The sequence below is a fragment of the Dipodomys spectabilis genome, unplaced genomic scaffold (assembly GCF_019054845.1).
Source record: "Dipodomys spectabilis isolate Male_0828 unplaced genomic scaffold, ASM1905484v1 ptg000329l, whole genome shotgun sequence".
NCBI lineage: Eukaryota > Metazoa > Chordata > Mammalia > Rodentia > Heteromyidae > Dipodomys > Dipodomys spectabilis.
Window position 1 is genome coordinate 2971955 of NW_024871006.1, and position 27250 is coordinate 2999204.

The following is a 27250-nucleotide window of genomic DNA, read 5'->3' on the forward strand; positions in this document are numbered from 1 at the left end:
AGAATTCTAGCCTTGAGCAAAAGGAGCTTAGGGACAGCGTCCAGGCCCAGAGTTCAAAGCCCAGGACTGGCAAAAATAAAACAAAGATGAATTTTAATATAATAAAATAGTACATTTCAAATTATTAAAGTGAATGCAAAGTTGGATTTGTCTTTTAGTCTTTGTAAACCCGAGCTACTACAAGATGCCCGATAGCCTATTGCTATACATACAGGCAGATATTGGTACAAGAATGCATCCATCTGCTGGGCTCAGTGTACATGCCTGTAATCCCAGTTATTTGGGAGGTAAAGATCAGAGACTGGAAGATTACAATTTGAGGTCAGCCTAGGCAGGAAAGTAAGACCCTATCTCAACAAACAAGCCAAGCTTGGTGGTATGCATCTGTGATGACTGTGAAAGGCATAAATAGGAGGATCTTTGTCTAGGTTGGTCCTGAGTATAAACATCATGAGACCCTGTCTCAAAACAAAAAGGTCTGAAAGCGTGGTTCAAGTGGTATCCTGCCTTCTGCCTGCTTAACAAACATGAGGTCCTAAGTTTAAACCCCAGTGCTGGGGGGAAAAAAAAGAATACGACTATTTTTACTGCAGAATTATAAACATGATGCTGTGGGAAATTTTAATAAGAAGTGTTGTTTTCCTTTGTCTGTTGTTGCTCTGGTACTGGGGCTTGAACTCCAGGCTGCCCCTTAGCATTTTTGCTCAAGGCTAGTACTCTACCACTTGAGCTATAGCTCCACTTCTGGTGCTTTGGTAGCTAATTAAAGGTAAAGAGTGTCACAGACTTTCCTTCCTGGGCTGACTTCAAACCACTCTCCTCATACCTCTGCCTCCTGAGTCACTAGGATTACAAGCATGAGCCACCTGTGCCTAGAAGGCATATTGTGTTCACTGAAGAATTTGCTACATTGGGTTTTGTTTTTTTTTTAAGGGTGTGTGTATGTGAATCTTTTAGTTCTCAACCTAGAAAGCCACCTGCAAATTCCCCACTTGGCCAGATGGCTGCCTGTACCTGATTCATTCTCCTCGCTTTATTTACCACGCAGCCCCGTGGCATGGAATGTGGTTGGCCTGTCTCTTTAAATTCTGGCCTCTCTTTGTGGTGTGAAGCTTATCAGTATGCAAGAGCATCCTCTCCTGATTTCTGCCTTGACAAGTCCAGCTCCAGATTGTACAAGCCTGAATTTAGTTTCCTTGCTTGGATATTTTCCTAGAAGTGCCAAGGAGCAGAGCATCCTCCATTCAGAAAACACGCTTCCATTCATGGCACCGTGGGCTTCCTCCTGCCCTTCCTCCTGCAGTGAGTTGCAGTTACCCGGCCTGTCAGGAGGACCCTCAATGGCTGGACTATGAATGAACAGAAGCCCCAGAGTGGGGCGCTGGCGGAGAGAAGCCAGAAGCTGCTGCCTGGCTGGGCCTTGGGGTGGGCGGAATGGAAGCAGCTGTTTTCCGGCTGCCAGTCCGCTCTGCCTGGCCCCCTCCTGCTTCCTCTCAGCCTCCTCTTCTCTCAGATCCTCCGTTTTCTTGGCCACCTTGCCTTCCTCTACAGCCAGGATCTGGGAAGTCATTCTCAGATTCATCATGTCCACGTAGTGCCTCGTCTCTTTGCTTTCAAATCCTTGGACTTAGGTTGGTCACCAGTGGCTCATGGCCTGTAAGGCCTGGCTACTCAAGAGGTTGACATCTGAGGATCAAGGTGGAGGAAGAGCAGCCCTCTGCTCCCAGCCTGGTTCACCGAGACGGGGCTGTGTTCTCCTGGTGGTCTCCTGCTGGAGAAAGGTGTGGACATTTGCACACGCAGTGTTGTGAGCGATTCCATCTCAGGTTGACATTCTCTGTCTGCCCATGGAGGAAGATGAGCGTGAGATTATATAGTATAGTAGCAGGCACTCAGGGGCGTGGTCAGGACTCCAGATCCGAGAAAAGGTCAAGTTCAAGGGCAGTGTCACGGTCACGGATGCCAGGCAGCGCAGGTTGTTGGCTCTCAGGCATGGTGGCAAGAGAAGAACATATTGCATTCTGTGAGAGTCAAAAGGAAATGATCCTTTTAAAGGCCTAGAAATACTTCCTCAAGCCTAAGCCAGCTCTGGCCTCTCCCATTTGATTCCGAATTCCTTGTCAGGTGCCTCTGTGAGGTGGGAGAATTTGGCTTAGAGATAGAAAGGAAGAAGGCATTGAGAATTTGGGCTAAGGTCACACACACACACACACACACACACACACACACACACACACACACACACACACACGCATGCAGGCGCGCGCGCCGCGCGCACACACACACACACACACACACACATACACCCCACAGTTACTCTCTCCTGTTATTCAAGATAGAGTCCTACCATAGTATAGGCTGGCCTTTTTAGGGTACAGGGGATTGAACTCAGAGCTCCTGCTTGTTAGGCAAGTGCTCTTATTCCTTGAACCATGCCCTCTCCGAGGCTTTTTGTTTTTAGGTTTTTTGTTTTGTTTTGCTTCCATATAAAGTTTTGAGCTTGGGCTGGGAAGGTGGCTCAGTGGTAGAGCGCTTGCCTTGCATGCCTGAGGCCCTGGGTTCAATTCCTCAGTACCACACAAGCAAAAAGAAAAAAGGCGCTATGGCACTAGCTTTGAGCTGAAGAGCTGAGGGACAGCGCCCAGGCCCAGAGTTCAGGCCCCACAACCAGACCAAAACAAAACAAAACAAAAATAAAGTCTTGAGCTGACTTTGCCTGGGCCAGCCCCAGACCATGATTCTTGTACCTCCCCCAAGCTGGCACCAACAGGGATGCGCCACCGTACCCAGTCTCCCTCAGGCTGGGAATTACAGCTGTGTGCTACCCACTGGGCTTTGAGTCCTGTGTGTGTGTGTGTGTGTGTGTGTGTGTGTGTGTGTGTGTGTGTGAGTGTGTGTGTGTGTGTGTGTGTGTGTGTGTGGCCTCACATGCTGAGCACAGCTATAACACTGAGCTGCCTGCTCCCGTCCCTGAATAAATCAACTAAAAAAGAAGAAGAAAGGGAAGAGAGAGAGAAAGGAAGAGAAAGGGAGGGAGAGAGGGAGAGAAGAAGGAAGGAAGGGAAAGGAAAGGAAAGGAAAGGAGGGAAGGAAGGGAAGGAGGGAGGAAGGAAGGAACTCCTGAGTTTGGAGGCGAACCCTGGGACTACACCAACTTACTGAAAGAAAAAGAGATTTACAGGAAAGAGACCTGAAATGTTTTAACAAGCCTGGCAGGTGAAGCAGCATTATGTGGGTTTTAGAAACACCATTATAAAGATATGATTTATATTTTACTTCTGAAGCTGGTAAAGGTTTGGTATTTTTTTGGGGGGGGGGAGCTGGGAGAAGCTAGGTGCTTTGGAGAATATTGTATCCTTGCATGACAGTAAAGACGCTCTTCCGAGTTTTGCCACTCGTTTCTCTGCAGGTCAGGACTGCTGTCCCATGGCTTCATGCTCAGTCACCCCGCTCCATGCACAGGTCACAGCCCCACCCAGAAGCGCAGTGAATCCCCCAGGCTGTGGACCCTTTCTCTTTAAGACTTGGGTTTGCTTACAGTGAGTTTTGTTCTCATAAGTGTTTCTTATTGCCATAGCAACCCTAATCAATCACAGGACCAAAAATAGCTCTTTCATGTTTTCTGAAGCGTGTCTGTAGTGAATTGGGAATGCAGCTCTACCCTGCGTTTTGTGTGCGCCGCTTTCATTTCCCGACACTGAACCTGGGAGGGTGCTGCATCTTTCCTGGCAGGTTCCCTCACCCCTTCCCAAAGCTCCCAGCGGATGTCTGAATATTCAACCAAGAAGCATCCTTTCTCTGTCTGGTACTGGAGGCTTCAGAATGCCCAGTGATCACTTTTAAATGAGAGGTTTATCCCAGTGGACTCCATCGGGTTTGGAAGACCAGTTAAAAATGCACAGATAGCTGAGTGCCAGTAGCTCACTCCTGTAATCCCTGCAACTCAAGAAGCTGAGATCTGAGGATCAGCTTTGGAGCTAGCCCAAACAGACAAATTGAGACACTTATCTCCAATTAACCAACGAAAGAGTCAGACTACAGGCATGGTTCAATTAGTAGAGCACCAGCTCTGAGTGGAAAAAGCCAAGTGAGTGCACACACACACACACACACACACACACACACGCACACACACGCACACACACACAAAGTATAGATACTGTAATGCACTAGTGTCTCAGGCCTGGAATCCTGGATACTTGGGAAACTGAGAATGAAGGAAGGGATGACAGTTCAAGGTCAGCTCAGGCAGAAAAGTTAAGACTGCTTCTTGATTCATAGCTGGATGCAATTGGCACATGCCTGACATTCCAGGCGATAATGGAGGCTGAGATTGGGAGGATCATGGTGCCAGGCCAGCTTGTGTAGAGCTCTTTTGGGCATGTGCCCAGTTGTACTCCCAGGCAGGAGCTTACCAAATTGAAGGCCATGGCTGATTAGAAGGGAAATGTTGTTTGATTTTTCTACTGCCATGGAACATAGTTCCTATAGTCTGAGCAAATTTGTCACAAGTTTGTCATCTCGCTCTTTCCATGACTCAGGAGTGGAGGCCAAGGTTAGCTCAATCCTTGGCCAGGTTGGAGGCTCACTCAGGACTGGAGGTCTCTGCAAGCTGACCCATGGTTGGTAGGCTTTGTGTCTTTTGACATAGGACTGTGGTCCCACTTTCTAGTCAGCCTTCCTCCATTCCTGGCCTCCTGGCTGCTCACTCAAAGCCCATCAAGTAGTCTCTGCTATTGTGCACCGGTGCCTCACACCTGTAGTCCTAGCTACTCAGGAGGCTGAGATGATCTGAGGATTGTGGTTCGAAGTCATCCCAGCCAGAGAATTTTATCTCCCATTAGCCATCAAAAAGCCAGAAGTGGAGATGTGGCTCAAGAGATAGAATTCTAATCTTGGTTGAAAAGGCCAAGTAAGACCTGGGCACGGGTAGCTTACGCCTGTAATCCTAACGGCTCAGGAGATTGACACCTGAGAATCATAGTTCAGAGCCAGCCCAGGCAGGACAGTCTGTGAGACTCTTATCTCCAATTAATTACTCTCCACCCCCCACCCCCAAAAAAGGCCAGAAGTGGAGCTGTGGCTCAAGTAGTGGAATACAAGTCTTAAGCACAAAAGCTCAGGGACAGCGACCAGGTTCAGAATTCAAGGTCCAGCGCACACACACACACACACACACACACACACACACACAGAATTCAAGGTCCAGCACACGCACGCACACACACACACACACACACACACACACACACACACACAGTGCAAGGCCCTGAAATCAAGCCCTCCCTCCAAAATTCAAATTCAAAGCACCAAACAGAAAAAAAAAAAAGGTCTTTGTTCTTAAAATGAAGCATTGGATCCTATGACAGAATCTCAGGAGTGGCTGGCTCATCTCCTGGCTGTCAGAGGCTGTGAGGAGCCCCGAGGAATCACACCATGGCCCTTACGTGCATGGGGGCTGCCCACCCGGAGAGAAGCTGCCCCATCTCAGAACCAGGGCCTGGGTCTCCTTAGCCCCCTGTTCATCATCGAGTGGATATCAGCTTTCCTTTCATGTTGTGAGCCAAATGGCGCTTGAAGCAAGCCGAGTTCCACAGAGAACACAGGCATCTTCCAACCTTCCTAGTTTCAGGAAATACTGATATCTCGTGTGTGTGTGTGTGTGTGTGTCTGTGTGTGTGTGTCTGTGTGTGTGTGTGTGTGTGTGTGTGTGTTGGGGCTTGAACTCAGGGCCTTGCAATCTTGCTTGGCTTTTCCACTCAAGGCTGATGCTTTGCCTCTTGAGTCAGACCTCTCCACTTCCATTTCTTTTGCTGATTAGTAGAACCTAAGAGTCTCTCAGATGTGTGTGTCTGCCTAGGTTGGCTTTGAACTGTTATCCTCAGATCTCAGCCTCCTGAGAAGTTGGGATTACAGGAATGAGCCGCTGGTACCTGGCTTCTCATATCTGTGCTTAGAACAAGTTTAAGTGGTTAAGTCAGGACCCTCAACTTCTTTCTCATCCCACACTCCTGATCGGGTGTTTAGGCTAATAATATATTCCTCGCTGCTGCAGAATGATTAATCCTAGGAAGCAGTATCTGAGCAAAAGACGCGGTGAGTTGGGGCAGCTTGAGTGACTGATACACCATTCCTGATGTCAGTGGCTGTAGATGACCTTGTTGGAAAATGACTGAAACAGTTTGAGGGCTGAAGAACAAAGGTGGCACTGGAGAAGGGGTGGGCTGTGTTGAAGAGCCAGACACAAGTCAAGACTGGCAGCACCCAAGGGACCCTCATTCAGAAACGGTTTGCATTCAGTGGGTGTTTCTGTAGTGCTGGAATTTGAAGTCAGGACCTGGCACCCCCTAGTCAAGCCCTGTACCATTTGAGCAACATCTTATGTTGCGTTAGCGGGAGTGGGGGGGGGGGGGGAGATAGTCATTTCCCTGATTCATCGAGAACAAGCAGCATAAAGAAATAAGCGGGCGATGGGAAATGGAGGGAAGGAAGTGTAGGTGTTTCTCTCACATGGTTTGTGTTCTCATCAGACTATGAATGGAAATGATCAGCTCCAGGATAGAGAGGGGAAATGGCTTGGAATAACTTGGGGTGGGGACAGCCGGGGAGAAATGGAAGGCTTGCTTGACAGCCAAGCTCTGCTGAATTTTTAGACACACTAACCTACACCGGGAAGACAGAAATTTATCTTCAGATGAACACGTCATCACATTAAAATTCAAATGCCTAGAGCCACGTACGTGTGTGTGTGTGTGTGTGTGTGTGTGTTGGTACTAGGACTTGAACTGGGGGCCTGGGCCCTGTCCCTTAGTTTCTTCACTCAAATGCACGCAGGCATGCAATGTCAGGAAAGTTAATCTGTGGCCAGTTCTCAGCCTCTGCCCCTAGAGATCTGAGCTGAGCTCAAGGCTGATGTTCTACTAATTAAGCTACTCGGCTCTCCTTGCATTGTTCTTACCTTGGCTGGCTTTGAACCTTGGTCTTCAGATCTCAGTCTCCTGAGTAGCTAGGATTACACGTGTGAGCCACTGTCACTTGGCCAACATTCCTGATTTTAACTTGAGATACTCAAACATACCAGGGCTCCGGGCAGCAACCATCAGATATCCCAAGCGATGATCCATCCCAAACCATCTGCCCAAGGACTACACACTGGCCGCCGTGGGCTGGGCCTGTCTGGTGCTGGCCGATCCTCGTCTGCTTTGCTGAAGGCAGGTGCACCATCACCCGATAACACAACAACCCGAAGTCCTCAACTTAAAAATAACCACATCTGCTCATTTGCATTGGGAGCGTTGCATTTCATATTTGGGTTTTCATCCCCTAATGCTAAAATGCCTTTGCCTGACCTAGTTACGTGGTTTCGAGGTTCAATCAATAAGAGCGCTTTGTGGTTTTCTACTTGGCACCCCCAGACCCACCTCCCACCCGTTACTGCAGTGATCCTCAGATGAATTATGGGCTCAAAAGTCCAACATTGATTTCCCTCAAGTCTCTCGGCTTTGAAGAGTGTCTGTCTGCCAGGACATCTCTCCACCTTCAGAAGTCAATCCGGGCTCTGCTGCGGGGGGTGGGGTGGGGCAGCCCTCCAGGACTGGCGGCTCGCAGCCCTGCCCTGGGACTCCCTGGCACCGGGTGTGAGGGCAGCAGTTCCCGAAGAAGGTTGGAGCGGAGCCCGGAGAAGGTGTTGATGAATCATCCTGGGTCCTCGTTCTGTATAACGGCGATTACTGGGATCGATGGCTTCAGTGCCTTCTTAGCCAGGGTTCAGGTGGCTTGAAGCACCCAGATTAAGACACATCGGAGCCAGATGCGCACAGGCATGCAGTGTTGGGGAAATTATCCAGGGCTAATTCCCAGCCCTTCCTTGCCTTCTGGTACTTAGGCCCATGAGGTCTCTGCTGTGGCTGTGGGGATGAAGCCCATGGGGGGAAAAGGAGGTCTCTTATGGACGTGTGTGTGTGTGTGTGTGTGTGTGTGTGTGTGTGTGTGTGTGTGTGTGTGTGTGTGTGTGTGTGTGTGTGTGTGTGTGTGTGTGTGTGTGTGTGTGTGTGTGTGTGTGTGTGTGTGTACACGCCAGCACTGAGACTTGAACTCAGGGTCTGAGCACTGTCCCTAAGCTTTTTCACTTAAGGTTAGCAATCTACCACAACTCCATTTCTGGCTTGTATGTGTGTGTATCTGTCTGTCTGTCTATCTGTCTCATTGGAAATAAGAGTCTCATGGACTTTCCTGCCTTAGCTGGCTTTGAATGGCGATCCTCAGATCTCAGCCTCCTGAGTAACTAGGATTACAGACATGAGCCACTGTGCCTGGCTTATTTATGGACTCTTAATGAGATGTGAGATAATGTTCCCTCCAGGGTTTCTGACTCCGTGGGTCTTGGCGGAAGCCCAAGAATTGGCATTAGTAACAAGGTGAGCTAGGATGGTCCTGCCGTTACAGGACCACACATCCTCTCTTGAGAAGCACTAGGGTAATCATGCCGTGTTTGAACACTAGGACCAGGCTGCTCAGCTTTCATCTGATGCTGTGATGCACTAGCTGTGTGATCCTGGGCTGTTTACTTAACCCCTCAGTGCTTCTATTCTGCCTTTTGAAAGCAGAGATGAGCCGGGCACCGGGTGGCTCACGCCTGTAATCCTAGCTACTCAGGAGGCTGAGATCTGAGGATCAAGGTTCAAAGCCAGCACAGGTAGGAAAGTCTATGACTCTTATCTCCAATAAACCACCAGAAAATCAGAAGTGGCACTATAGCTCAAGTGGTAGAGCACTCGCCTTGAGCTGAAGCGCTCAGGGACAGTGCTCAGGCCCAGAGTTCAAGCCCCAGGACCGACAAAAACAAAAACAAAAAACAGAGATGATAATAGGATTTACCCCTGGGAGGTTTGGCAAATATGTGAATGCATCTTGAATGTGTTAGGTACCCGTATAGCGCACGCTCTTGAGTGTGCTACATAAAAAGCCTTTTAGCACTGGGATCCGATCAAGTCCAGTCTCATTTTCCCATCACCTGCAGCCACACCTCCACCCCCACCCCGCCCCATGGAGCCCATTAGCCTCCAGCCCCATCTGTGGTGGCTGAGAAAGTCGCTGCCCAGCTTAGTACCAGCAGGAGGGTGTTTATCCCAGCATCCATCAAAGTCCTCTTCCCAGACTGCGCCAGCCCTTCAAAGCTCGACACCGTGACAGGACAGCGGGACCCACTAAGCCCTGCCAGGCTGGGCTCGCAGTTCAGCTTTCTCTCCCTCGCTGGTCCACCCAAGCAGAGAGGCTGCTGTTTCTGGTCAGAAACTGTGTTTCCACCGCAGCTACATGCTGATCATTGCCCTTGGGTGAAGGAATCCTTCGCTCTGACTCACACACACACTTTGGTTTGGTTTTGTGGGGACCAAATCCCAAGGCTTTGTGTACACACAGCCTGTACCCCACCACTGAGACACACCCAGCCTTCTTGCACTCAGTGTGTGTGTGTACACGCGCGTGTGCACTGCCATGGGGGCTTGAACTCAGGGTCTTGTGTTCATACTTGGCTTTTTTACTCAAAGCTGGCACTCTACCACTTGAGCCAAACCTCTACTTTCTGCTTTTTTGCTGATTAATTGGAGATAAGAGTTTCAGATTTGTCTACCTGGGCTGGCTTCAAACTTGTGTCTTAGATCTTAGCCTCCTGAGTAGCTAGGATTACAGGTGTGAGCCATGGATGCCCGGCTTGCTCTACCACTTGAACTACCGCGCCACCTCCAGTTTTCTGCGTGGTTTATTGGAGATAAGAGTGCTTTTTTTCTGCCTAGGCTGGCTTTGAACCGTGATCCTCAGATCTCAGCCTCCTGAGTAACTAGGATTACAGGCGTGAATCACCAGTGCCTGGCTCACTTTAGCTTTTATAATGTCACTCTTAAATAATGCTTATGATTCCTGTTTGAATACTAGGGTTCAGAGAAGTTATATAACTTCCCCAGAGTGAGCTGTTAAACAGCAGGTGTGTCTGGCCTGAGTATTCTATGACTATGGAAAGGTAAAGTGAGGTCTTGAGCCATGGTGGTCTCTCCCAGTGCTGGAGCCTGACCCTCACTTCAAGGATTTGCTTCTCTATAGCCAAGTGGCAGGATCCCCTCGAACATACTTCTTCTGGAAATACTCTCTTGGGCCCTGTGGCCTTCCATAGCCATGACTGTCTGTGGTCTGACTGGAGAAACATAATCACGCTCCAGCGGCGGCTTTGCGTATCTAAACGTCGTGATGGATGTAGTACCTTGGCAATCTTGCTCTCAAATCGTGCTTGAAAGGAAGGGAAAGTCATGCTAATGGAAGTTTTCCTTCTCTCCACAGTGCTCCTTTCTGCCGAAATTCTCCATCCACATAGAAACCAAGTACGAGGACAACAAAGGGAGCAACGACAGCGTGAGTAGCTTGTGGCCTTGTGTGCTGTGCAGCCGTGCCGTTTCCAGAGTCTCTATGACCAGGGCGGGCGGCAGAGTCTGCGCCCAGGACCTCCGAGATGTCCTGTTTGGCCTAGTCCCTGTGGCTCGTTGAGATGTGCTTTCCCCCGACCCCAAAAACCTCTGTGATCTTTACTTGCAATGACTATCATTAGAGGCGGAGAGGATGATGGGAAACGCAGCTCCCCGGGGTTTGGTTCTGACCATTGGATTCAGTACAGATGTTTTCGGCGGCTATTACTTGACTTGGAGAAGTGACTCGAGTCAGATCTGTGTGTGACCCTGAACCTGATCTCTTACCTCATGCTTAGGTGGGCCTATCTGTACATTCACACATATCCCACCCGAAAAAATCGGGGGCACCTAGGGAAAACCTTTACCCTGCATGGCATCCTGACTCTTAGGCATTTGGGCCAGGAACTTGGTGTATTCGTATTGCTTAAAATCCATTGTCTCACTGGGCTGGGCTGGGCTTTGTGTGTGTGTGTGTGTGCGTGCACGCGCGAGTGCGTGCGTGCGTGAGTGTGTGTGTGTGTGCGTGTGTGTGTGTGTGTGTGGTGGGACTTGAAGTTAGGGCCTGGGTGCTATCCCTGAGCCTCTCTGTGCTCAAGGCAAGCTCTCTACCACTTGAGCCACAGCACCACTTTCCGGTTTTCTGGTTAATTGGAGATAAGAGTTTCATGGACTTTCCTGCCCAGGCTGGCTTTGAACCACGATCCTCAGATTTCAGCCTCCTGAGTAGCTAGGCTGACAGCCGTGAGCCACCAGCCCCAGGCCTGATGTGCTGTTCTGACTCTCCCTGGCTTCTTTGTTCTTGAGTAATTAGGACTGCAAGCCTGAGCCACCAGCTCCTGGCAAGGGCTCCAGCTCCTCTTCTGTCCGGAGTGGAAGCAGAGTTCAGGACTGGTGGGCAGAGGTGGGCATCCGCCTTCCTCCACACGCGCTGCCAGGTTATTTAATAAAAGCTCAGTTCATTTCTACATGCTCTGAATGTCAAATCTTATCATTCGGTTGCCATCCTTCTTGCCACTATCTCTAACCTGATTTCCTCCCCTACCTGCCAAAACTTTAATGAAATGGCTGATGATAAGAAGCAATAATTAAATGGAAAGACGATAGTGATAATCACATGGATTAGTGGCGGAATAGAGCACATGTTATTATCTTATTATCAATGATCATATAAGTCATATTTTTACACCCTCCAAATTCTAGTTAAAAAAAGGAACAAGAAAGAAAGAGTGTTTATAGGATGACTAGATAGAAATACCGCTTCTCGCTAAAAAAAAAAAAAAAAAAAAAAGCTGCAAACTGTGATTACTATAAGCCTGGCCATCAGAGGGGAAGTCGTCTCCCAATTGAGGCCCATTTATGTTACGCACCTACTGAGGAGAATTATTTAAGCCTTAATGAGTGCTGGGCGGAGGCTGGCACCGGACCAAAATGAGGTTCTGTTGTTTGTGTAAGGCCCTAATTCTGGGTTTAAGAGAGTCATTGTTCAGCTCGGCCTGGCTCAGCAAAAGGCTCAGCCACGTGTGTGACACCTGCTGCAGGTGACTGGTGTCCCAGGGGATAATGGGGGTGGCCTGGCCCCTATTCCTTTTTCCAAACAAAACCCCAGCGTCTCTTAACAGCAGCGGCTCTGACATCACCTGAGAAGTTTGACCATTGGCTCCCGCCTGGATTCTCCATCCCCACCCCCTCTCACCCCGGGGGGAGGGGGTTTCATTGCCTTTGTTGGCCCCACTGCAGCTACCATGGAGGAAGGATCTCACACACACCCTTCCAGGGGGCTGAATTCTGGGTGTGGTTGTGGGCATGCTTGTAAAAATGGCCCATGCTCTGTTTGGCTTGACCATTCGAGCCTCAGCCAGCCAGGGCCTAGCTGGGCAAGTCACCTGAGAAGCTGGCAGTCATGGATGCCCCCAGGCTGGCCTGTGCTTTGTTTTGTTTAATCTGTTAGTATAAAGGTGAGGTACCGAGGGGTTACAGTTACGTAAGTCCGGTCACGAGTACATTTCTTTTTGGACAATGTCACCCTGCTTTGCTTTGCTTTTTTTTTTCTCCTTCTTCTTAATGCCAGTGTTGGGGGCTTGAACTCAGGGCCCAGATATTATCCATTTGCTCTTTTGTTCAAGGTTGGTGCTCTGCTAACAGCTCCACTTCTGGCTTTTTGCTGGTTAATTGGAGAAAAGAGTCTCAGACTTTCCTGCCTAGGCTGGCTTTGAACTACACATTGCAGCCTCCTAAGTAGCTGGGATTATAGGCATAAGCCACAGACACCTGACCAGGCACGAGGATTTCTAAAACTCTCCCAGGGGGACCTAAGGGACAACATGACTGAGACCTAACAGATTTAAGACACAAACACTCAAGAAAGCAAAATCTTTGGATGCCTTTTCTTTTCCTACTGCTGAAAATAGAACATTTTCCAAAAAGCCTGTTTGGCTGTAACCGCCACCCTGCTGTGGGGCCCAAGACACTGTATATATTCTTATTAGTCACATTATCGACAAAGACAGTATTCCTCAGCTAGGAAAGTCCGATAAGCAAAGAACGTCTAGTTCTTTTTCAGTTCCTGGAAACTAAGCTCTGTCTCTCACAGAGCTCTCCCGAGAGGTTGACTGAAACAAGTATTTGGAATTTATTTACTGCCTAGTTCATCAAGGTTGGAAGGAAAGAACACAGCGTTGTTCTAGAGACCAAAAGATCATTCCAGCTCCGGCTTTGTGACCTTCAGCAATCCTATTAACCGACTGGAGTCTTGGCTTAACAAGAAGATAGAATAAATAATGCTTGTATCACGCTGGGTGCCGGTGGCTCACACCGTTTGAAGCCAGTCTGAGTAAGAAAATCCATGAGACTCTGATCTCCAATTAACCAGTAAAAAGTCAGAAGTAGGACTGTGGTTCAAATAGTAGAGCACCAGCACGCCTTGAATGAAAAAGTTAAGGGACGGCATCCAGGCTCTGAGTACTGGCGCATGCGTCCCCACACACGAACGCAATAATGCCTCTGTCAAAGCGTGGACGTTTTCTAGAGGTTCGTTTATATGGAAGTTCTTTTTAAACTGTAAGTTCTCATACACATACTAGAGGTAGCCACTGGGCCAGCCATCCTGTGAATAGTATATCTTGGATTGGCTGCGATAATGGTGCTTTGTTCACGAGGCTGGTTTTGTATGAGTTGTTAGTCATTTGTGGTTGTGCACCTGTTATTGGAAGCCAGGCACTAGGAGAGGTGTTGAGGAGACAGCCATCAGAGACCTGTGTTCCCTTGCTCCTGGAGTAGGAGAATTCAGACCACGAGCCAGCAAAGCAAGGAAGGAATCGCAGCTGTAACTGTCACAAAGGCAATAAACAGGATAAAGAGAGCCATGTGGAAGCCATGCAGTCAGAAAGGCCTCTCACAACGCAGGACAATTCCAAGTGGGTCTGAGTTTGGCACGGAGCCTGCCATCTGCTGGTTTTCCAGGCCAGGGGTGTAATCATGAGCTGAGGTGCAACCTTCCACCCCAATTCATCTATCGAAGCCTTCAGAATATGATTGTGTTTGGTGGCAGAGCCTTTAAAGAATGGATTCACTTCAAACAAGGGGATTAGGGTGGGGCCTAATCCAGCATCCTTGTGAGAAGAGAAAACTTGGGCAGTTAAGGAGAAGTTGGTGCACATGCGCACAGGAGAGAACAGCATAGTGAGTTGGCTGACTGTCAGACTAGATGGGAGGACTGGGGGGTGGGGAGGCGGACAACCAACCAACCTTGCCAGCAGCACCCTGCCCTTGAGTTTTCAGCCTCCCCCGGAACTGTGAGATGACTCAGTTTTGTTGTTTAAGCTGCCCAGCATGTAGCAGTATGTTATAGCCTTCACAGCACAGGAATGCAGAGACGCTGAGGGCAAAGACCTTGGTTCCCTGACAGTCAGAAATTCCAGGAACAGATAGAAAATCATTGCCCAGCTGGGCCCCGGTGGTTCACGCCTGTAATCCTAGCTACTCAGGAGGCTGAGATCTGCAGATTGAGGTTCAAAGCCAGCCCAGGCAGGAAAGTCCATGAGACTCTGATCTCCATCCAGTGAACCACCAGAAAACCGGAAGTGGCGCTGTGGCTCACATGGTAGAGCCCTGGCCTTGAGCTGAAGAGTTGAGGGACAGCGCCCAGGCCCAGAGTTCAAGCCCCATGTCCAGCAAAATTAAAAAGAAGATCATTGCCCAGAGGGAAAGAAGGTAGAGAAGTCGATGAGGTTGAACAGAGGGGGAAGCCAGATCGTGGAAGGCATGTGGGGCTGTGGCAAAGAGTTTGGATTGTAGTGCAGGGGGAAGTTAGCCCAGGATTGTAAGCCAAAGAATGGCATGACATGCCCTACAGAATGTTTTGAAATGAACTCTTCATGTTGGTGATCATCTTAGTATGCAATAATGTTGTATAGATGATGAGCGCAGTTTCCTTCCACTGTGCACCACACCTACCCTAATGTAAACATGTCCCTAACTTTGGTGTGTTTGTCCAAACTACATACTTGGTGCAAATTTCGCCACTTTTCCCCTGAAGTCCTAGGTTCTATTCCAGAAACAACAGCAGGATTCCATGTTGCATGATTTATCTTTTTTTTTTTTTGGTTGGTCATGGGACTTGAAATCAGGGCCTTGGCTCTGTCCCTGAGCCCTTTTTGCTCAAGGCTCTACCACTTGAGCCATACTCTACTTTTGGCTTTTTGATGATTAAATAGAGATAAGAGTCTCACGGACGTTCCTTGTCTGGACTAGCTGCAAACCATGACCCTGGGATCTCAGCCTCCTTCCTGAGTAGCTGGGATTACAGGTGTGAGCCAATGACTCTTGGCCCTAATTGCTTTCAAGTTTAACTGCTGATTATTACCTTACATTAGTTAAGACTGATTTCCACAAACAATGGGTTGTTGTTGGTTTTAGGAAATTAGGCTATTCCATTTCCTTAAGTACAAAGGTTTCCACACAAATGGAGTTTATTCTCTGGGTGCCATCTTCACCAGAGTTGCATAAACATCTCCCTGCATTGAAGGCTCATCGTTCATGCCCTGGGGAGAGGGCCAGAGATGACCTCCTCACCCCATATCGCTTACCCTGGGAGCAACCAGCTGCCTGGGAAAGCTTCATCATGTGGGGGAGAACTACCTCTATTTATTGTTTTTTTAATTGACGACAGTCCTCATGAAGTGCGATGCAGTGTCAGCATTTGTAACGTCAAGAAGGCAATGCGGCAAATGCGATGGTTAGTAACGCATTTCAAGATGTACTCAAAAATTAAATTACAAAACAGACGTGCCAGGGAGAACTGGGAATTCATATTTACAGGTCCCAGAAGCTGATTTCTTTTTTCCTTACATGGCTTCTAATTGAGGATTGTTGAAAGGGGGAAAAAAAAAAGTATTTGCTTTATTTTTAGATACGATCTCTGATGTCTTCAACTTTTATGGCTCTGCTTTTAACTGTGGATTATTATAACCAGCCACCTACGAAATCGGTAATTTTCTCTAATAAGTCAGAAGATACTTTAAAAAAAAAAAAGAAAAAGAAGAAGAAAAAAATTGTATAAAACACCACTCCCATTTGTACTTTGGCAAGATTGTTTTCTACTTTGGCCCATGCCACTGTACATCTATGTCTAGTAGCATTCTTTTGAGGACAATGAATAAAATCAGATCATGTCTGATTCCTTGGGAGGTAGCTGTTGCTATTTGCAGTACATCTGAGAGGTGGGTGTTTTTGTTTGTTTGTTTTAAATGATCAAAGAGGAATTCTGTCCAGCAGCCGAAGAGTTGGCTTCCTGACTCAGGTATAATCACCGTGTTTCTCACCTCCGTAAAGAAGCTACAATTATTGCTTGTAATGATTACTCTTGATAGATACAACCCAGCGTGTTTGTTTTCTGTCTGGCCTTGGTTCAACTATGCTGTGCTGACGTAGTAGTACTAAGAGTTAAGAAGACAGTTAAGCAACATGGCTGAAAGCAGGACAACCAGAGACAGTGCCCAATTATGATTGGGAAACTGGAGAGCAAAGCTAGAAAGGCTTATTTAAGTAGCAGCATCTGAATGACCATTTTACAGCTGTTGTCGAAATCACTGAGTCATCAGGAGACTGACACCATTGAAGGAAGCGGATACTGGGAAACAGCACATGCACACTATTGCACAATGTCACTGCAGAGATTACACATTAATAATGATCGACGCCACAGGGAGCAAATCTTGTGTAACTGATCATAGAGCAAATGGGCATACTGTGTCTCCTCGTGGGACACACGGCCAGGGATCCCTCCTTGGATTGACCTTTCCATGTTTAACCCGAGTTCAATCGTAAGGAACGAATCAGACATCCAACTGGCCCAACTTGTTTGAAAAATAACTTCTAAAAAACCAAAACCAGCCAGACACAGGTGGCTCACACCTGTAATCCTAGCTACTGGAGGGGAGAGCGAAGGATCATGGTTTGAAGCAAGGTGGGGCAAAATAGTCCGTGAGACTCTTATCTTCAGTTTACTGGCTGGAAGTAGAGCTGTGGCTCAAATGGTAGAGCATCAGCCTTAAGTGAAGAAACCAAGTGAAAATGTCAGACCTGGAGTTCAACTCAAATACGAATACGCACGCGTACACACGCGCACACACCAAAACCAAACAAAAACCTAGGAACTACCTAAAAGAATTGGACAACTAAATTTAATGCCTGAGTCTTTTTTTGGGGGGAGTGGGTGTCCAGTCGTGGGGGCCTGAACTCTGGGCCTGGGCGCTGTCCCTCAGCTCTTCAGCTCAAGGCTAGCGCTCTACCAGTTGAGCCACAGCACCACTTCTGGCTTTTTTTTTCTGCTTATGTGGTGCTGAGGAATTGAACCCAGGGCCTCAGGCGTGCAAGGCAAGCGCTCTACCACTGAGCCATCTTCCCAACCCCTAATGCCTGATTCTTGATTAGATCCTGGGCTGGAGAGTAGGGGATAAGAAGCAAAGAAAGATATTATTGGATTGGGTGCCAGTGGCTCACATCTGTAATCCTAGCTACTCAACAGGCTGAGATCTGAGGATCACAGTTTGAAGCCAGCCTAGACAGGAGAGTACGTAAGATTCTTATCTCCAGTTAATCACCAAAAAGCCAGAAGTGGAGCTGTGACTCAAGTGGTAGAGTGCTAGCCTTACACACAAAAAAGCTAAGGAACAGCTTCCAGGCCCTGAGTTTAACCCCATGGCTGGCGTGTCGGCACACATGCCTATGCGCGCGCACACACACACGCGCGCGCGCACACACACACACACACACACACACACACACACACACACCCAAAGGGTTATGAGCGTAAATAGCATCTAACAATTATGAGTGACACACCTTTTTTTGGTGACATGCTGGGTGGGTGTGTCGTAGATGCAAGGCATTATTTCAGCATTCATGGGCGTTCATGCATCCTTCTTGTGGGTCTTTAAGTGTTGAATGGTGTTTGCCTAGAACCGCTTACCCTGCACTGGAGTCTGCAAAAGAAAAAGTCATTGTTCGGCCTTGGGGACTGGAAGGGTCTGGTGATAACTTTGTCCAGGGTGCTGATGAGCTTCGTAACAATACAAATGACTTGCTAGATCTCTGCGAAGAGAACGGTGGGATCACCTTCCTGCTGTAGGTGCAGAGCCAGCCCCTTTGTCAGATGGATTTCATTCTTGAGTCCCCGGATGCAGCTCTGAGATAAACATACCTGCAAGGACAGAATTCCTGGCTGGCATTTAGTCTCTAAAACCAAACTGTAAGGCAGGCCTGTGGAAAAGGAGCTAATGGTTTCTAACGGACATCATTTTGAAGCTGTTTTTTCCTTTGACGTCACCGAGCGTTGCTTACATCTGCTGTGACTTGCTTTCTAGCCAGGCGGTGTGTCAGCTGTTAACCTCCAAATTCTTCACTTGATCTTCCTAGACTGCCCGAAATATAATCGGAATGACATTAAATCCTTAAATCTGACTTAAACCATCTCTCCCCCACGAATACCTATTGAAGACCTATTTATATTGCACCCAATTTTATAGCCCCATTAAATGTAAACTTGAGGGAGCTGCATCTGAAAAATTTCCATCTTGTTCCTAAACTTTTAAAGATGGTTATGGTGTGTGTGTGTGTGTGTGTGTGTGTGTGTGTGTGTGTGTGTGTGTGTGTGTGTGTGTGTGTGTGTGTGTGCGCGCGCGCGCGTGTGTGTGCTGATATACTGGGGCTTGAACTCAGAACCTCTTATTCTCATTTGGGCTTTTTGGCAGACACTCTACCACTTAAGTCACAACATCTACTTCCAGCTTTTTGGTGATTGATTGGAGACTGGCTTCAAACCATGAGCCTCAGATCTCAGCCTACTGAGTAGTAGGATTACAAGCATGAGCCACCAGCACTCAGCTCATAAATATATTTGAGGTATGCAGACCATTATGTACAGTAGTTTTAATTATCTTTAGTTACGTTGATCAGATTATTAGAGATAATAAACAGAGGTCGAGAAGTGTCAGCTAAATGCCATCACATAATGGATATGCATTAGTGAAACCAAGTAATTGGCTCACCTGGTGCTAAAAATTATTATGAGACTGGTAGATAGATAATCACTGGATTCGTGTCTGTTATACATTAGAGTTTGTTACTAACTCACTTCACCTTGTTTGGCAGATCAGAGCTAGAGTGAAATATTGAAATGAAAAATGAAACATAGTAAAGAGACTCTTGAGGAATAAAGGATACTGAAAAGGTGTGTGTGTGTGTGTGTGTGTGTGTGTGTGTGTTAGTAACTTAATTTTAATCTATGGGGGAAGTCTTGTTTTTAGCACCCAACTAAATTTGCTTGGAACCATCTGGGTTTCTTGGAAGAGCTGATATACCAGTTGCACACACCGCATGCCTTTGTTGGGGCTTTTTGTAACAGTTAGAAAACAATATTGCTGAGGCTGGTGGTATAGCTCAGTGGTAGAGCAAATGCTTAGCAAATGCAAGGCCTCGGGTTCAATCCCTAGCATCAGAAAGAAGGAAAGAGAAGGGAAGGGAAAGGAAAATAAAAGAAGCTATTTGGTACATAAACTTAATCAATACAGATGTGGGCTACTGGGCTCAAGCCTGGGATCCCAGCTACACAGAAGGCTGAGAAGGTCTAAGGATCCCAGTTTGAACCCTGACCAGGTGGAAAGGTCCATCCAAATTTTGGTTTTGTTTTTGTCGGTCATGGGTCTTGAACTCTGGGCCTGGGCGCTGTCCCTGAGCTCTTCAGTTCAAGGTGCGTTCTCTACCACTTGAGCCACAGCACCACTTCCGGCTTTTTCTGCTTATGTGGTGCTAAGGAATCGAACCCACGCCTCATGCATGCAGGGCAAGCGCTCTACCACTGAGCCACCTTCCCAGCCCAAGTCCATGCAGATTTTATCTGCAATTAGCTACTAAAAAGCTGGAAGTGAAGTTGTGGCTCAAGAGGTGGAGCCACAGCCTTGAGCACAAAAGCCAAGAGACAATGCCCAGGCCCTGAGTTCAAGCCCCAATACTGGCACAAAAAAAAAAGAGAGAGAAGTACTCTTATAAAAGAGGGACCCATGGGACTGGGAAGGTGGCTCAGTGGTAGAGCGCTTGCCTTGCATGCATGAGGCCGTGGGTTCAATTCCTCAGCACCACATAAGCAGAAAAAGCCGGAAGTGGCGCTCTGGCTCAAGTGGTCGAGCGCTAGCCTTGAGCTGAAGACCTGAGGGACAGCGCCCAGACCCAGAGTTCAGGCCCATGACTGACAAAAAAAAAAAAAGAGGGACCCTGTCCCCTTCCGTGGAGTAGCCAGGAGGCTTGATTAGACTTGTCACGTGCCACACGTGGGAGAAGTCACTGTCTGTTGTACACACGCTGTAGGGTCTAGAGAATTTTGTTATATATAGCTGCTTGGACAGACCAAGGCAGGTGAGGCTGAAGAGAGGTTCTGTTTTTATCCTGTTGAGTTCAAAGTGCTCGTGGAAAATTTAGTGAAAAACAACTGGAAGGAAATTGGATGTATAAATTGAGAGCTGAGACCTAGAGGTAGAGATTTAGAAGTCATAAAGCAGAGGTAGCTTTAAAGCTGTAGGAACAGAAGATATTTCCCACAGGACAGATGAGTGGGAACAGGAAAAGAAGGTCAAGGACAGAATCCATGAGAAGAGGGATATTCAATGGGAAGGGAAGGGAACAGCGTCCCTTGAAGATGGATAAGAAGGCGCACTCAGAGAGGCAGCGGGAGAATTGAGATGTTTTGGGGTGACGCTCACAAGCCCAGGGAAGTGAACCCAAGAAAGGCACTGCACCAAAGACAGCCACAGAGTACAGTGAGCCCAGAACTTCAAAGATCCTGTGGGATCAAACCATTATGAAAGCTATTCATGCCAAGTGCCTGTAGCTCACACCTCTAATCCTAGCTACTCAGGAGGCTGAGATCTGAGGATCACCTTTCAAAACCAGCCCGAGTAGAAAAGTCCATGAGGGAATCTCCAATGAACCACCAGAAAACCAGAAGTGGCACTATGGCTCAAATGGTAGAGCACTTGCCTTGAGCTGAAGAGCTCAGGGTCAGTGCCCAGGCCCAGAGTTCAAGCCCCACAAGCAACCCCCTCAAAAAAAAGAGGAACAAAGACCAGATCACACCACACAGACTCCCTGTCTCCTGCCACACTAATGTCCTACACCACTTCAAATCTCAGCCAGCAAGAAATCATCACAAAACAGGAGCCTTCAACCCTGCACTCTGGAACGAGAGCCCAAACACACCTCTTTTCTTTATAAGTTTTCTCAGCCACTGGTATTTTGTTCTAGTAACACAAAATTGTCTAAGACAAAAGGCGAGGCTGACGTGCTTATAGCAGGATGCTGTGGACACAGATGTATTTCTCATGAAAATGATCAGAAGCTGGGAGAAAGACCTGCGGGGGGTGGGGGGTGAATCACTATGATGGGGGAAAAAGAGACCCGGGCCCCAGAAATTCAAAGGCAGAGGAAACGAGTTAGAAATAAAACAAGGCAATGGATGAGCCGAGGCCTGTTTGGCGGGGTCCAAGATGAGCAAAGAATGCTCTTCTTAGAGCCAAGTGTGGTGGCGATGTAGTTTTCCTACCTCTCAGCCCCCATGTGCCTCTCTGAGCAAAGATCAGATGGGGAAGGACATCTCAAAATCCCCACGGCCAAGACTCCTCAGCATCCCCCCTCCCTCCGCCCCACAGAGAGCATACACACTGCCGAGGCTTTGGCTACGGCCCTTCGTGCATCTTCCACAGTCTGGCCAAGACCTTGGATGCATGTCACATGCCAAGTGACAACCAGAAACAGATCTTGCTCCAAACTCAAGAGAGCCCACACTGGGATTTAATTGTGAATTTCTTCAGCCTTGCGACTTCATCCTGCCAACTTCCTGACCTTTGGTTAATGAAGATTTTTCACTTTGCGTTGGCATTTTGTATCTAAGGATACTGGTTCTAAGTGAAGGCAGCACTGGGGCCCTCTGGCTTGTGATGGGCATTCTTGACCACTTGAGGCACACCTCTACCTCCATTGTTTTGGTGGTTAATCAAAGATAAGAGTCTTACAGACTCTTCTTCCCAAGTTGGTTTCCAACAGGCTCCCTTAGATCTTAGCCTTCCTGATAGCTAGGATTAAAGAAATGAGCCACTGGCTCTCAGCTCCATCGATAGCCAGCTCTTCACACCAGATTGGAGACTCTTGTAGTACCAGATAGAGCAAGCACCTGTATGTGGTGTGAGGAAATCCAACAAATGCAGGAAGCAGCCCCAGAGCCCCTGCTAAATACCAGCACAGAAGAATAATACAAAACACTTAATAGTAGCATACGTGAGCTCCGTACTCACAACACAAAAAGAAAGGGCAGAAGGCAGGGAAGGGCACTGCTGTACCAGGACCTCAGGCTCCATTGCTTGGCTTGCTTGCTGATGGCTGGTGCTCCACTTTTTAAGCCATACCTCTAGCCCAGGTTTGTTTTTTTTTTTTGGGTCCGGTCATGGGGCCTGAACTCTGTGCCTGGGCGCTGTCCCTCAGCTCTTCAGCTCAAGGCTAGCACTCTACCACTTGAGCCACAGCGCCACTTCCGGCTTTTATCTTTTTGCTTATGTGGTGCTGAGGAATGGAACCCAGGGCCTCATGCATGCAAGGCAAGCGCTCTACCACTAAGCCACCTTCCCAGCCCCTTTTGGGGTTTTTTGGGGTGTTTTTTTTGTGTGTCTTTTTTTTTCCGATGGTTAATTGGAAATAGACTTTTGCAGATTTTTCTGCCCAGGCTGGCCTCAGATTATGATCCTCCAAATCTCAACCTTCTGAGGAGCTAGGACTACAGGCATTAACCTCTAGAGCCTGGCTGTGGTCTTTTCATTCTTCACCTGCTCAGAAGCAGATCCTGTGACCAGAGGGGACCTAAAGGGGATTCCTCACATTGAAGAGAGAATTCTGCCTTAAACCTGCTGGCTGCCTGAATAGGACCATCGGTAATAAATGAGAGAATTATTCAATAGTTGGGGTTCAACTGTCTTCAGCATATAAACAAGTGCATGAAAAATGGGATCGAGGGAAAGGAGAAGAAGAGTGAAAACAGAGAGAGATGTTCTTTATCAAACATTGGAGAGAACATTTGTTTCTCAAATACCCGTCGCGTCATTAATCTTGGTTCTTGTTGTTCAGACAAGTGACCCTTTTTATTGTTATTTTGTTGTGCTGGGAACTCCACCCAGGACCCTGGCCGAGACTCAGCAAGCACCTACTGCATTCCTAACCTTCAGGGGATTGTTTTGTTTTGTTTTTGGTTGGTCTTGGGGCTTGAACTCAGAGCCTGGGTGCTAACCCTGAGCTTCTTCACTCAAGGCTAACGCTCTCCACTTTGAGCCACCTCTCTACTTCCAGTTTTCTGGTGATTCATTAGAGATAAGAGTCTCACGGCTTTTCCTGCCCTGGCTAACTTTGAACTGTGATCCTCAGATCTCAGCCTCCTGAGTAGCTGGCGTGAGCCACCAGCGCCCCGCTTGGATTATTTTTTTTTTAACTGTAACCAAATTTAAACACCTTCCAAGAGATGGGCCAGCTAACTAAGATATAATAATAATAATAATAATAAATTATTCCACTAAGTAATATAGGCTCACTAATGCAGGCAGGAGACCTCTTGGGAGCCCTGTGAGACTTGATGTGGGGTGGGGGTCGGCCTAGAAGACTTGTCTCTGTTTCAGACACAATTGAAAGCCACGCTTGCTAATAGAAACCTTGGCATAACCTGCTATCTGCCACCACGATATTAAACTGGCTCAGAGCCAAGGACAACACATGGGAGCAGCGGGGAGAGATTAGCATCGCATGGGAGATTTTAGGCTCAGGGCCAGAAGAGGTGCTTTCCTCCCCTCTTTTCATTAAAAAATAAGAAGAAGAAGAATATGGGAAAGAAATAGGGAAGGTACACAAGAATTCCTTTTAGCCACTCTGTTCTCCTGGGACAGTCAGATATCTATGGAAATAGATCATTGGCTGTCAGAGATCTTGGCTGTGGCTTGACCTTGAAATGACCTCCACCATGACCCTTCCTGAGTTTGGAGAGAGGGAGCTTGTTATCTCCAGCACAAGGGAAATAATAATCACAGAGGCCTGTTTTCCACCTGGACTTAGAGGAATCATTATTTGAGCAAATAATCTGAGCAAAAAAAAAACAACAACAAAAAACCTTCTCATTGCTACCTCATCCCACGCTGATCCAGGGAAGGACACACAGGGATTGGCTCCCAGTACCTGCTCCCTGGGGCTGAAGCTGGGCACTGGTGGCTGCTCACGCCTGTGATCCTCGCTACTCAAGAGCTGAGATCTGAGGATCACAGTTCAAAGCTAGCCTGGGCAGAAAAGTCCATGAGACTCTTAACTTCCAATGAACCCCCAGAACACTGCAAGTGGAGCTGTGACTCAATGTGGTAGAGGGCTAGCCTTGAGCAAAAGAACTCAGGGACATCACCCAGGCGCTGAGTTCAAGCCCCATAACAAAACAAAAAAAGTCTCATGGATTTTTTTTTTTCTGTCCAGGCTGGCTTTGAACTGTGATCCTCAGATCTCAGCCTCCTGAATCAGTAGGATTACAGGCTCCACAGTGCTTTCTCTTCTCCCCATTTATGCCCTATAGCACCCACTGCGGGTAGCCTGAGCATTGCACCTGGGCAGGGTTCTTTGTTACAATGATTCTAGATGCTGCGCCCAGAGCACTTGCTCTTGCCAAACCAGCGCAAGATGTCTTTGGGGAAACTTCTAAACTTTTCCTTTGGGAGGAAAATAAAAGGTTCAAACCTAGCAGGAAGTTTGCAAGAATAGAACTGAGATGGCAGAGTCACCGATGGTTCACATTTTTCCCCATTTGCTATGTCCCTTTGTAAATGTTTACACGTTGCCCTTGGAGAATAAGTTCCAGGCACCTTGACCCTTCACCCCTGGTGATGTCATTGTGGTTGTCCTAAGAACACGGGTTTTCCCTTACATAACCACAGGGCCATGATTCAATTCTGCAAGTTTAACGTGGACATCGTTGTGTGCTATTTACATTTTGATAATTATCCCAATAATGTCTTTTTATAGCAAACAACAACAGCAGACTACAGGATTCATTCATGTCCCAATACATGCTCTCAGCACTGAGTTCTGTTGTCACTTTCTTGAGTCTTTAATCTGGAGCTGTTCCTCAGGTTTTCCTGGGAGTTTTTTTTGGTGTTTTTTTAAAAATGTGTTTTTAAAATACAATTTTATTGTTTTTATTAAGGTGTTGTACAGAGGGGTTATCATTTCGTAAGTCAGGTACATTTCTTTGTTTCGTTTTCATCTTTCTTTCTTTTATTTTTTTGCCAGTCCTGGGGCTTGAACTCAGAGCCTAGGCTTCTTTTGCTCAAGGCTAGCACTTTACCACTTGAGCCACAGCACCACTTCCAGCTTTTTCTGTTTATGTGATACTAAGGAATCGAGCCCAAGGCTTCGTGCATGCTAGGCAAGCACTCTACCACTAAGCCACATTCCCAGCCCCTCCTGGTTTTTTCTTAGGAACACAGGCACTCGGTGGCTGTCCCTCCTTGGTTTTCCTTGTCTGTGATTAGATGAACACGGGGTGCCCCGGGCAGGGGCTGTGTAATAGACTTGGTATATTATCCAAATAGCTTTGGGGACACTTTGTCTTCTCTTGGTTGTCCGTGCTGTGTTCATTCCAGAGCAGGTGTTGGGGGCTGGTGTGAAGGACCAGTGTTGGTGGGAGTTCACAGCCTGCAAGGCCACCCCAAGACAAAAACCCGGGGCAGCTGTGGACTCCCTAGTCTGAAAAATGCCATTCCGAGCAGCTGTGGAGAGCTGGGCATGGCGGCTCTCAGGAGGCTGAGGCGGGAGGATCACTGAGCCTGTGAGTTCCAGGCCATCCTGAGCAGCTCTGAAACCTGTGGCTGATGCCTATAAGCCTAGCAAGTCAGGAAGCTGAGATGTAAGGATTGAGATTCAAAACCAGCCCAGGAGGAAAGTCCACGAGATTCCTACCTTCAACTAACCATCCACAAGCCAGAAGGGAGGCTGTGGCTGAAATGGTAGAATGCCAGCCTTCAGCTACAAAAAAGCTAATCAGTAGCACCCAGGTCTCGAGTTCAAGCCCCAGTAGCAGCATCAAAAAACAACAACAGAAAAAAGGGATAACAGATAATGGATCTGTTGGGATTAGCAAAAGCAAGCCAAACTCCTGATAGGTCCTAAATTCAAGCCCCACTACCAGCATTAAAATTTTAAAAAAATCCAAAGCAAAAACAAAAGCACAAAAGATGTGGATCTTTTTTTTTTGGTCGGTTATGGGGCCTGAACTCTGGGCCTGGGTGCTGTCCCTCAGCTCTTCAGCTCAAGGCTAGCACTCTACCACTTGAGCCACAGCGCCACTTCCAGCTTTTTTTTTCACTGCTTATGTGATGCTGAGGAATCGAGCCCAGGGCCTCATGCATGCAAGGCAAGCGCTCTACCACTGAGCCACCTTCCCAGCCCAAGCTGTGGATCTTATTGGATTGGAAAAAACAATCCAAACTCCAAGGCTTCCTTTTGTACCTAACTTGGGTGTGTCACTTGGGTGATTTGGCCTCTTAAATAATATATCCATGCTACTCTTCCATTTTAACTGCCATGAGTTTAGTGAAGGCCCTGATCCCTTTTCTAGAACAACCTCTTATTAAACCCATCATCACCTGCACAGCTATTGAGAGGGAAGAGATCAATGTAGTCTCCAAATCTGACCATTTTTTATAGTAGTTCTACTTGTAAAGACAGAATTCCAGTGCCTAGGATCATGAAATAGTCAACATTTGCAGAATCTTCAGTGTCAGCATTTCCTGGGAGCTTGATCTTGAGACCCACTGAATCAGAACTTGCATTTAAGCAAACAAATTGCCTTAGGTGATTTCTGAGCCATAGCAAAGCACGGGATGAACTGATAGAACATGCTAGAAGAACTTGTTCTGGATTTAAAAAAAAAAAAAAAGTTGCCCCTTAGGCTCTGTGGTCCAAAGTATGGAAGATGATTCCCAAATTACTTTCTAATTTGAGAATGAGTCCTAAATTCAATTTGAAGTTGTTTGCTATTGTTGTTATTTTTCCTCAAATACTCAGAAATAAATTTCATGGATAGGCTTGAATGAGATTTAGTGGATGAGATCTGAATTTTATGTTCTACTCGCACAATTCTTTTTTTTTTTTCTAAACTTTGACATCTGCTACTACTTCTTGGCTTGCAAAACCATCTGCTAGCCGACAACAACAAAATGAGTCGACAACCA

The 27250-nt window shown here is 47.4% G+C and overlaps 1 protein-coding gene across 2 annotated transcripts in view; it reads left to right on the forward strand.

Moving 5' to 3' along the window:
* Pitpnc1 (phosphatidylinositol transfer protein cytoplasmic 1) overlaps positions 1-27250 on the forward strand; it is a 227708-nt gene that overhangs the window by 139738 nt on the left and 60720 nt on the right. For both annotated transcript variants that reach the window (XM_042702684.1, XM_042702683.1), the window contains exon 5: positions 10333-10404. In XM_042702684.1, the coding sequence (XP_042558618.1) occupies positions 10333-10404 (72 nt within the window). The remainder of the gene's footprint in view (positions 1-10332; positions 10405-27250) is intronic.